Source organism: Musa acuminata, chromosome BXJ1-5 (genome assembly GCF_036884655.1).
Source record: "Musa acuminata AAA Group cultivar baxijiao chromosome BXJ1-5, Cavendish_Baxijiao_AAA, whole genome shotgun sequence".
Taxonomy (NCBI): domain Eukaryota; kingdom Viridiplantae; phylum Streptophyta; class Magnoliopsida; order Zingiberales; family Musaceae; genus Musa; species Musa acuminata.
In genome coordinates this window covers 8838744-8851133 of record NC_088331.1, presented here as the reverse complement: position 1 = coordinate 8851133, position 12390 = coordinate 8838744, and the positions used below count along the sequence as shown (strand labels likewise).

The 12390-nt window shown below is 38.8% G+C and overlaps 1 protein-coding gene across 3 annotated transcripts; it reads right to left on the bottom strand.

Annotated features, from left to right (window-relative positions):
* Nucleotides 1-1986: 1986 nt before the first annotated feature.
* LOC135673631 (N-acetylglucosaminyl-phosphatidylinositol biosynthetic protein gpi1-like) lies at nucleotides 1987-12253 on the bottom strand. 3 transcript variants are annotated; one of them, XM_065182730.1, is made up of 11 exons: nucleotides 12100-12253; nucleotides 10923-11118; nucleotides 7234-7680; nucleotides 6997-7137; nucleotides 6793-6893; nucleotides 6466-6693; nucleotides 6013-6379; nucleotides 5885-5919; nucleotides 3550-3956; nucleotides 2520-2613; nucleotides 1987-2441 (listed from the first exon to the last, which is right to left on the bottom strand). In XM_065182730.1, the coding sequence occupies exons 2-11, from the start codon at nucleotides 11097-11099 to the stop codon at nucleotides 2330-2332; spliced, it is 2109 nt and encodes a 702-aa protein (XP_065038802.1). In that variant the 5' UTR covers nucleotides 11100-11118; nucleotides 12100-12253; the 3' UTR covers nucleotides 1987-2329. The 3 variants fall into 3 exon arrangements, with proteins under 3 accessions (XP_065038802.1, XP_065038803.1, XP_065038801.1); XM_065182731.1 differs by having other exon boundaries at nucleotides 5885-6379; nucleotides 7230-7680; XM_065182729.1 differs by having other exon boundaries at nucleotides 5885-6379.
* Between the last annotated feature and the right edge of the window lie 137 nt (nucleotides 12254-12390).

Here is a 12390-nt window from a genome sequence, read left to right as displayed (position 1 = left end):
ATAACCTATTTTCTATAAGTTGTGATGTAGAGAAAAATGTCAACTATTTCAGCACCCTAGAATCCCTCGGGTGGCACTGGCTGAATAAGGATTTAGGGTAGTATTGGATATTGATTGGATTTACAAGTTCACACATTAAGCCTACGGGAACTTGCTAATACGCCTGACACCTGATGAGTAGTTATTTGTGGGTTTGCAATTGTTCGTTTGTCTTTTAAAATAATTATTTTCTCTTACACACCGAGTGTTTGCTGAATTGTTTATAAAGTTACTCTTTTTACGAGATCTTGTTCCAACTAAGTCCATGACAAGTCATTGGGGACTTAAGCGAAGTTGTAATTGAGTTGACCCTTTGCGGATGGATAATGTAAGGATGTCTCACAACAAAGCAATTCTAACTAAGTCCATGACACGTTAGTCATCCTTTGAGGCCCAAGCTAATGCTAATCTAGCAAGCGCATTGACCTGTGCGTTCTTTTCATGGGGATCCTATAACACATGAAGTCACGAGAAGCTATGGGTCAATTTATGTACCTCAATAATGTACTTTACCATGGTTGCATCTTGGGCCTCATAATTCCCTTTAACATGGTATTCAACAACTAGCTATGAGTCATTAAATATCATCAGGTCTTGTACTTGAAGCTCTCAAGCGAGCCAAAGCCCTAAGAAGTATCTCATACTTAGCTTCAGTATTGTAGATTTTAAACTTGAATCGGAAAGCTTGCTTGTACACTTGTCTGTTTGGACCTTTCAAGACGAGTCTGACACTACTTCCATCTGAGATGAGTGAAACTGTCCACAAATAGTGTCTATGTAGGGGGTTTGTGCTTATCAACCTCGGGCGAAGGAGTTTGTTATAAGATAAAGTCTCTCAATACTTGAGCTTTTATAGTAGTCATTAGAACATATCGGATGTTAAACTCACTTAGCTTTATTGACCATCTCAACAACAGTTGACCCAAGACATCGAACCGAGAGAGAACCTATCTAAGTAGTTGGTCGATGATCACTTATACATCATATGCTTAAAAATAGGGATGAAGCATCGTTACTACCAAGACTAGTGCAAATGTGAACCTCTCGATAGGTGAGATATCGTTCTTCGAGTCTGCTCAAAATGTGATTGATATAGTATCTAAGTTTTTGAACTCCTATATTGTGTTGTACTAACATCGAGTTGATAACTAGGTTAGTGGTAGCAAGATAGAGGCTTGGAGTTTTGCCGAGGTAGAAAAAGTGAGCTGCCATAATTGAGTGAGGTGGTCCTTAACTTTTCAAATGTCAAATTGCACTCCTCGATCCATTGGAAATCCTTTGGATTCTTCAATACCCGAAAGAAGTGTTTCTTCAATACCCGAAAGAAATGTAGACACCTATCGTCGGATTGAGATAAAAATCAATGAAGTGTTACTATCCGACCTGTTAACTATTGAATTTTTGTTATCGATCAAAGTGGATTTATTATATCTAATATGACTTACACCTGAGATATTTATATTTATTCCCCTTTGACGTGAATTTTTCTTATCGATCAAAGTGGGTGCATATAAATTTTTTCTGTTTAACTTTAAAAAATACTTACTTAGATTGGAACACATGTCACAACTTAAAATATCTCAACAGGATACGAATCGTGTGCATTCTGACATCCCCTATAGTGACTTCATCTGATCTGATTCTTAATAAGATTGAATAATGTAGATATTGTATTTGTAATATCACAATATTATACATATAATATTAGGTCTTGATCTGCCATTATAAACGATTTAACCTATGATCCTTACACAAAAGAACCACAATCTAATTTGAATTTCCATCTCATCCCCGTCAATTCTACTACTAAAACAAGTTTAATCAACTTAAGACTAAAGATCCAAAAGAAAAGAAGAAATCAAAGTTCAGTGTCCGATGCAATATTCCTTCACATCACGTAGTGTTTCACCGCCGTATCAAAGTTCTTACGGAAACAAATATCCCACATAGTTGACAAAAGATGAACTTTTAATGCATCCAATTAGCACCAATCTTAGCTTACAGAAGATCCAGAAATGAACATTCAGCAACATGCAACATAAGCAATAAAAAAGCAAAAAAGTCATCTTGGAACACAAAATTCATCATCTGCATTTGGTTCCATCAAATAAGATCTAATAAAACCCGATGTCTTCATCAAACTACAAAATCTGGGGCTGTTCCCAAGTCCTATCCATAGTTTCAAATGAAACCTTGTTGGCAGCGGCATGTGATAATTACTATAAAAAATGTTAGAAAGGTCGATCCGTGGAGTTGAAATGCTGGTAGAAGTAGCCATGGGCTTCCAACATTACAATCTGCTCGAAAGCACTGCAGTATAGGATAGCTTCCAATACTCTCTCCAAGTAATTTGCATCCATGGCATTGTGGAAGGCATACGAGTTCCCAAAGTAGATGGAAACCTGCAGGAATACTCAAGCTCTCAATCCAGAACAAGGAGGGGAAGTAGCAGATGAGTTAATTAATGTTATCCATATCACCTTTGACCGCTCAGCATTCCACGTGCCAGTGATGTGCAAAATGATGGAGAAACCTCGGAAAATATATCAGAATAACAAGGTCTAATAACTTGGCCTGCAATTAATTGTATTCAAAATTAGTACTAGTGTTTAATTTTAAAAAGAAATAAAAGAGTTATACTCTCAAGTTTTACACACAAAAAACAAAACAGTAAAGACTAAACAATAGCAAGAAGCTCCCTTTTATGTGCTTTAGACCAAACTCTTTCTTTCCACAAATACTTTCTCTAGAGTGTTAAGCTAAGAAGCAGAGCTGGTATCAATTTTCTGATGAATGTCAAGAATCTATATCCCATTTTTGTTAAGCATCAGCAGAAGAAGTATGTCATTATTTGCTCAATGGAATGAAAATATGAACAAGCAAGCTTGAATCGGAATATTCCCCCTCACTTAGCATATTGATGGTTCCAAAAGGTCATTGCTGCATAGTTAACACTTCCGCCAGTATTCTAGGTTGGCCCCAGCTAGATCAATGCAGTTTAGTTCGCATGATCTGTTGACCAGCCATCACTAGAATTAGGCATTTAGCCAGAAATTTCCACCTTATGTGGATTATCTTCCTCTTGTTCATTTTTCAAGGACAACTTCTTTCAAGGGATACAGTCAAACCAAAATCTTTAGTTTAATGCTAAACGCCTTAGAATGTTATTAACACTATTTCATATACTACTGGTATGGAAATCTTAGTTATGAGGAAAACAAGGCAAATAATTTAACAAAGCAAAAAAAACTGAACATTTGACATATACAAGAATGACATGGCCCTCTGATGAATTTAGTGATAATTAAATATAAGTTACTTATATGCACAAAAGTCCTTTTATGCAGTTAATAAGTTATATTATATATGTATGCTAGACACAAAGTTGATCCAAAAAGACAAACTCATAGTTACTGGTTAGTGTCCAGCAACAAACTACAGACAGATAAATACAGTTGCAATTTTCTAGATAATAAGGACAAATTGTGAAAAAAATTGTAGTTGTTTTACCTATTGTAGCATAGTTACTACAGAGAACTGAAACCAAAGATTCTGATCCTCCAACAAAGAAATCCTTGTTCCTTATATCAAGGTAAGTAGGTGAACAAGCTTCAACTGACATTTCATAATTAGCATATTTGATTCTGAACCATATTCCAGAAGGAAACCTCCTCCTACTTATGATCCATAGTAATATCTCGGCATAAGGAGTAGCGTGAACCAGTGAAATAATGATCTCAAATGTGATGCACAGGGAAAGAATGGCAGTAATCAGACTGGTGAAGAAAATGTAGAATACGGAAGTAGTTGGAATCAGCAGCAAGAGTGGTGTAAACAGAAGCGAACCAACAACATGCTGCTCAACCGTGTAGTCATAACTATCCAACCGCTGCCTAAGCGGATTTCGCTTTCGTCCACTGCCATTATATAAGCAACATGGTCAATTCATTGAAAACAAAAGAAAAAGAAATAAAAGGATCAGCAGAATCTAATGGAAAGCTAAAATGCATTCATGTATTCATCTACCGTGTGGATCTATGCATGCATCTTTGTACAAAGTTTGGCATATCAGAAGGATTCAATACAAAATAGGAACATTATAGACTTAGCAGGCACTGACCTTTATGCATGTCCATGAATGCAGTTAAAGAATTGACATGATAGAAAAATAAACTACGAGAGAGAAGGGCAATATAGGTTCAAGAAAGATAGTAGCAAGACAAAATATGCAAAGGATCTTTCAGTGACATAAAAGCTTCTTGCAGAATCAATCTCGTAAACTACTCATCTTGATACACAACTAGTTAGCAGATTCAGAGAATTTTATTGCATCAACAAGGAATGCACTATCCTAGTGCTTTTAAAACAAAGTCAATCTCATTTTATGCTCATCCAGTTGGGTTAAGAACACACCCTACATGGACTAAGGTCTTAACATGCTGTGAGTTTTGTGATTAAGCCATGTGTCAACTCTTGGTAGCATATGCACTACTTGGAATATCCATGTAATTATAGGAAATAGAAATTCATAATCCAGATGCAGCATTCCATTAAAAAAATCCTAAAAAGCCTCAAGCTGATCAAGAAGAAAGTTCAGAATCAACAAGGAACATATTTGACCAACAAATCCTTCCACCATGACAACTTGGGAACCAAACAATACTTTTAGGTTCCACAAAAGTGAACACAGCAATGAACAGGAATTAATGAACATGTGCCAGAGTATTTGTATAATGGTGAGAGTTGCAACCAAAAGGGTGTTGTTCAGCTCTGTGGAGGTTATACCTCCAATTATAGTACATGTTCAGATTATCAGAAATGACTAGTTTTTCCATCCAGCATGACTATTGATGCAAGAACCAGAAAAAATGGTTCCTTTTAGAAAATTAGACCTATAAAATGAGTATATATTTGCAGAACTAGACTCTTAACGGCCATTTGCTCCTTTGCAAGGTGGGCTTTGCTGTCATGCTAAGGTTGCAACCTTTTGATCATAAAGACTAGGGAGTTGTGGAAACAACACTTGGATCATGGAGGTAATAGTGGATATCATGAGTTTCAAACATCCTCCATCCTATCCAGCTCCACGGTCATCATTTTCTATCAATGGCCGCTCCTAACCTCAGTCTGTCTGTTAATCTTTAACTCAATTGCACAAGCTCAGATTGGTCTTGTGCCAAATGGAAAAGAAAGAGAAGAAAATAAGAAGAGGGGGGCAAAGGATGGGGTAGGTAGAAGAGAGAGAACAGAACTACAAGAGGAGAAGTGAAAAATGGGAAGAAAAGTGTCAAGCTAAAAGGTCATTTGGTTGGTTGATGATCGTCATACGGTTGACAACTGATAAGTGAAAGAAAATTATGAAAGTTCCTCAGGTTTGCAGGCATAGAATCATTAGAAGGGTTACACACATCATTTTCTTTTTCTCATTTCATTGTACATCACCATGGTGAGTTCAATGGTTTAAAACGATCCCACCTTCACAATTCAACTTAACATTATAACAATAATTAGTGCATCCAACCATCTAGATTATGCTTAAAAAACAATTCTAAATCTAAGATTATGTTTCCCAATTGACATGGCTCATTGATAAATGCTTTTTAAACAGTTCACCAACAATGACAGTAGCAGCTTTGGTAACTGGAGTTTACTATAAGAACTACAAGTGAACAGAACCATTTTCAGACACACATGGAGAACTCTAATAATTCAACCTATTCATGGTGGACAGCTATGATTATTGACTGTACAAGTTTACTTAAGAAAGTGAAATTATCAACTCATATAATGTGAAGTATTTCCCACATAACCAATCAACTGCATTAAATCACAATAGAGATCTTACCGGAATAGGCGCCACAAAGAAGCCAAAGCCTGGATCTGTTGTGAATAGAGAAATGATATTAAGTAATGCAGAGCATAGACATGCAACGTCACAAGTTTAAGCATGTCAATGCACAAAGCTACTGGTACCGTTGAGCCAAATACAATCCCCAATACTGCAAGCACCTGAATGTACAACCGGAGAAAAGCACCCAGAAAGAACCAAAGGGTAGAGAAAATTTGAATTGCATTGAGTGAAATCATGCCAACAAGCTCTGCTAACTCATTATTCAGCTTAAAACCTGCTGGAACACCCATCAACCACACACAACCCGAACGTAACAGATCATTTGTTAATAGACCAACAGTTACCAAAACCCATGTACAAATAGCTTCAACATTAGTCAACAACAGAACCCCAAGAACAGTTCCAAAGAGAACATCCATCAAAACATTAGACCACATGAAGTGCTTCCTTAATGCAGCTTTGTGAGCATACTCAACATTTGGTTTGGAACTACAGATAAAGTAAACACTATAACATAAGAAGAACTCCAGGATCCAGAGATAAGAGAAAAGTTTACTTCTATCATTTTTGTTTACCTGACACCAGTATCTTGGAGAAAAATTGGCCAATACAGAAACTGACAACTGCGGATGTGCACATTCTCCCATGTATGCTTGAACATCATTGGTAATACAAACGATAATGTTCTAGGTCTGAAACTCAAGAGCTTGTTGAATAATTGAAGGAAGATGTATACAACAGTAGAGATTGAAGCCACAAGTGCTGCCACCACATGCCATACAATGGATGCCAATCTAAGCAGTCTGAGAATGCATCAGAAGAAAGAAAGAGTAGGTTTTAGTTTTAGAGAAAAAAAATGCCAAGGAATTCTTTTTGAGACAAAATGTCAAAAAGAATCTTACATTGACATAAAGAAGTGGCTTATAGGACCAGAAATGCCCTTCCTTTGCTCCAGCAATATTTTAGCAGCATTTGCACAATTGAGTGCCATCAGAACTCTGTTCTGTAATTTATATTTTAATGATGCAGAAAGATACACTTGATAGGAAAAATTATAAAATAAGAAGAAATTTGGTAATGTAGAATAGAAATGCTCATGGTCATACCAAATCAAGGAGTAGGGGTTTCTTGTGAAGTTCATTTACCCAGTTAGGCTTCTTTAACGGCAAACCAACACACTCAGGAGAACACCAATAGCTCAAAGATAAATGACTTACACCATAGGTTGGGGGTTCATAGATGATTATCTGAAACAAATGAAAAAAGGAAAAAACTTCACAGATAACTGATGACAAATTAATCAGAAACAAGAATGACAATGTTAGTTATCCTGACTTACATACGTGGACATCAACAGGAGACAGAACATCGCCATTGTGATGTATATGATGCAAACATGGAATCTGTTTGTTCTTATACAGGATTCTTCGAGGTTTACAGAAAAGTAGGATCCAATAATCACAACTTATCAAAGATTGCCTGTGAGGTTCTACAAGCTCCTTGCATCCACAGTTCCATCTTTTGTAGATATCACTGGATGTCGCTTCTAGATAGGATTCCTGATTGCACTGTTTCTTGACAATATCACAGATATTTGCTTTTACAGGTGAATCTTTTACTCCAAGACAATGTAGATGGTCTTTCGTCTTTGATGGATTTTCATCATTTTGATTTCCCACTGGTTTCAGTTTTCTATCAGGGTAATCTGCAGTGTAGTATCCAAGCATTGAAAATGTTGAGGACTCCCGAAATCCCACTGGCATGTTCCCATTCACAGATCTAAGGATTTCCTAAATCGATAAAAAATAATCAGAATTGGCGAGTGATTTTTAGGAAGATTCAATCATCAATCCACTTAACCAAATAATGAACCTTAATAAGGCAATTAGTTATAAAGTTGATTCTAACAATAGCTCTAACATGACTAGCATAATCTTCTGGCCAAGAAAAGGCAATGCATATAGATGTACTGACAATAAAGATAATAAAAGACACTTTCATGCTATGTAGGTCATGCAGTCATAAACAGGATTGGGTAAACCACCAGGCAATTGCTTATAAAGATTTATATTAGTTTAAATAATGATTTTTATCAATACTCAGAATCAAACAGGCAATGTTATTCCAAAAGATCCAAGAATTTCTATGATTTGATGCAAATTCTGCTGCTCAAAACTGATGGTCATCAAATCCAATGCAAGCAACTCTATAAACAATTAAGAATAAAGATTCTTAGCATGAACTATCCAAACCTACTTACCAGATTTTTCTACAAGGTCAGTCATTGCAACGGCAAATAACAGAGCTGTCAAAGTTCCCATGAAAGGATATCTTATAAACATTTTTCAGAAAGAGAAAACATACCTAAAAATATAGACTAGGCATATAAAAGTAGATGATTGTCTCGCTCAAAAAACAACTATGTTCAAGTAATAGATATGCTTCATAAAAATGATAAAACAGTGACCATTAACAAGTGAAATGGGGAAGTGACCAGAGAAGCAGGATGGTATGGTAGGAATAATTACACAGATGATTCTGAAAAATAAGTTTGATGGTCATCATCTTTGTCAAAAACAAGCATAACTTTTTCTAAGACATCCCAGGATCACAACCAGACATGCAACATCTTCTAACCAAAGCTAAAGAACTTAAAGATCAAATCTCAAGCCATCTAATGCAGCTCACAGAATTCCAGTGCATTTATAGAACAAAACCATACTTCTCAAGTTCATCCAAAGGTAAAGAAATTTAAGATAAACTTCTAGGCCAGCCATCTAAAGCAGCTCACAAAGTTCTAGTGTATTTATAGAACAAAGTGATACTGATCAAGTACATCCAATAAACCACAACCCCATAAACCATATGCAACTAAGAGAAATGTTTATTTAGTCTAATACATATATGAATTTTGGACTGAATATAGATGTGGACTGTTTAGTTAAATGCTAGATTCAACCATGCAGAGACCAGATAACTCTTAGTTCATACATCTCGTCAAAGCAGATACTTCTTTAATTTAATACACCTGTAAACCTTCTTTCAATGGAATATAGCACTGAAGTATCAATTACTGCTATAAATTATAATTTAGAGACCAGCAAATGGAAAGAGAGCAACTTGTACGAAGAAGTTATATACAAGTCAAGCAATCTTTCAAGGGCACTTTGACCTAATAATACTTCCATAACACTATAAAGCAGTGATCGTCATTTCGTCGAGACCAGTATGTAATGGGTCGCACGTACTGATACACGGACCCACCCCAGTCTGGTCCACTGTATAAAAGGGAATTGGGAAATTCTAATTCCCACTTCTCATGCGAGCACCACCTCTGCAAGGCTCACGAGTGTCGCCTCCGCCTTCGCCTCCGCAAAGCTTGCGAGTGTCACCTCTGATGCTGCGATTGATGCTTCTCATGCAGGTGGCTAGTGGCGACCTCCGCTTACCGTGACCTCAGGTAAGCCTCTTCTCTTCCTCTTCCTCCTTCCTTCTTCCTCTTCCTTCTTCACTTCCTCTTTATCCCCCTTTCTTCCTCCTTTCTCCACCATTCCTTCCTCTTCTCCCGAAACATTGGTACTTACCAATGTACCATGTGTCGATACACCAGTCCAAATCGATATATAACAGCCTAACAAATCTCTGAGTCAAGTTCGATACCCAGTTTGGCAAAAACTGCTATAAAGCGTATTCTGAAGTAGAAGTACAACATATTCAATAGCTAATTAAGGGCTCAGAGAAGCAATGGGGTCCTCTAAATTACCCAACAAAAAAAACCCATCTGATGTGAGCTTACTTCCTGAGGGTCTGAAGAAAGAACAGAAAATAAAAATAAGAAAAGGGCATCAACTTGCTTAAGAACTTCACAAGCTTGCAATGACAAATCACCTTTCCTATAAAAAATTGGAATACAGTTTTGAATAGCCACTCACCATTTAGTGACATTCGTAAACTATTATAGTTTCAGCACATTCATTGCATCCTATATTCCATAGTTCAACATAAGTGAGTAATTTGTGACAAAATAAGCAAATATGTGTCCTCAATTGTACAATCTGCTGAATTCTTGTCTTCAGTTGCAATTTATGGATGAATTCCTCGACATGCTCAGATTTCTTACGAAATATAACAGACAAGTTGCTTATACAACAGAGCAAAACTCTACAACAAAAAAGAGAGCCCAGTATGCACAAGGGAACTTGTCATAAAGGAGATGTATACCATGACTCAAATTTTAGTCACCCTAATTGTAAATGAGCAACCTCACTACAGCATCAAGGTTCACCCTTTATAAACTTTATATCATTGATTGAAATATCATACTGTACTGGTGTATCGAGCTTTGCTCGGTATGGTACGGTACGAGCATACATACATACATATAAACAATATAAAAAATATTTTAAAAAATAGCATATGTAGCCTTGACGATGTCGCCTCCTCCTCGTTGCCTCGTCTGCGCCATTCAGTAAAGAAGACCACGAAGACGTCGAAGGCCGTAGATGTCTCCAACCTTCGGCGAAGAAGAAGGCCGTAGAGTCGTAGACGAGGCAATGAAGGAGACCGCCTCTTCCGCTACTCTAACTGCTGCCTCCCCTAATCCCCGCACCTCCAGATCCTTCTCTTTATGACTCTCCTTGTCGTTACCTCCTAGATCACGATCGTCAAGGGAGGGTGGTGCCAGATCGAGATCGAGAAAGGGCGTGGAAACAAGTTCGTGCCGAGGTTCTCCCTCTTCTTCTCCCTCTTCTTTGAACGCCCTCCCCTTCTTCCTTCTTCGATGCTTCTCCCTCAGCCAGGCCGAAGCCAAGCTAATACCGCCCGGTGACAAGCGGTAACAGTCAAAATTTCGATCGTTACCACCCAAAACAATCCCGTATCGGACGAGCGGACTGCCCACTACGCATCGGTTCACGAGCAGTACGATTCAAAATCGCAAACCTTGCTTTATATCACCGTGTGATGTAAATGTGCTCAAACATTAAAGATGCATAAATGACAAAGCTAAGAGAATCAGTTCCAGCATTTCTACCTCAAGATTAGTCTGAAGAAGATGGACCGAGAGATTCAGTGAAGGAATTGCAGCTGCTACAACAATGTCAAGGGAATTTACAGAATCCATGAACCAGCCAAAGAGAAACAGGTTGGAACTGGATGTGCAAGACAAAAATTGTTCCGGCCACCATAACCTACATTTTCTTCTCGTCATTGTTATCTCATTACCATAGCTGTAAACAGAATAAATAGAAGCTAAAGTGAGCATCAGGAAGACATACCTCAAAACTGAAAGAAACATGATCAACATCAAGAAAAGCACAACCCTACACTACGTAACTCAGATGGGAGAAGAGCATCAGATCCATGATTAATGAAAACAAACGTCATGATAACAATGTGTATCATTATGAATACAAATAAGAAAACAGAGAATGCTGTCAGAGTAATGCTGTGGGGTAAGGTGGCTGCAGTGGAGTAGGAGGAGGGAGAGAGTTGCAGTTGGGGGATGTAGCGGACGAAGCGACTGCCGAGGAGGAGGGAGAGGGATGCTGTCGGGGGCTGCAGATGAGGAGGAGAGGGAGACGAGTGCTGTCGGAGGCTGCGGCGGCGGAGGAGGAGGAGGCGGCTACGCCGGAGGAGGAGGGAGAGGGCGACGACAAAGGAGGAGGAAGAAGAGAGAGAAACCGAGAAAGAGTCCGCCGGAGATAGCACTCGTACGAAAGCCTCTCCCCGGAGGAAGATGCCGTCGCCGTTCGCCGACGAGAGGAAAACGCCGCCGCATAGTTCGTCGATTAGGTTTGCGTGCGCCTGGGCTCCGCCCAATTAAAAGCGCCGGACAACTTACACGTGCTTGGGTTTCGCCTAGGCGAGCGCCCGGTGACTTCACTGCCTCCATCACAGATCTAGCGTGGCATGTCCTATGTCAGAACATGGAAATAGAACAGACGCAGGGAGATCAGACCGGAGAGGGAGGGGAAGGAGTAGCAGATGGGAGAACCGAAGGGAGAGAGAGCAGGGAGGTGGCGGCAGCTTTGGTTTCTTCACCGAGGAGGGAGGTCCGAAGGGAGAGAGAGCAAGGAGGTGGCGGAAGCTTTGGTTTCTTCGCCGAGGAGGGATGCGAACCGTCGACTGGAGAAGGGAGGGAGGGAGAGGGCAGCGATCGAAGCGGCCGCTGGCGCAGGGAAGGGAGGGGAGGGAAGAGAGACGCATACCTGACAGTGAGAATGGCAGTTCCTGGGGCCGGTGCTCGGAGAGGAAGGAAGGAGCCGGTTGCCAAGGAAATATAGGTACAGAGCCACGGGGAGTCCTTTCAGGGTTCTTATACAAATCTGCCCCTTCAAGAAGCTTATGTTTCTCCCTACCCAAATATCGTACTTAACAATAAATAAAGATATATATACTAAATACTTATAATATATATATATATATAATATCTATTGTCTATGATTATGATTAAATAGGTAAATGAAATAAAATCCTTTAGATGAAATGGTGCTTTAGAT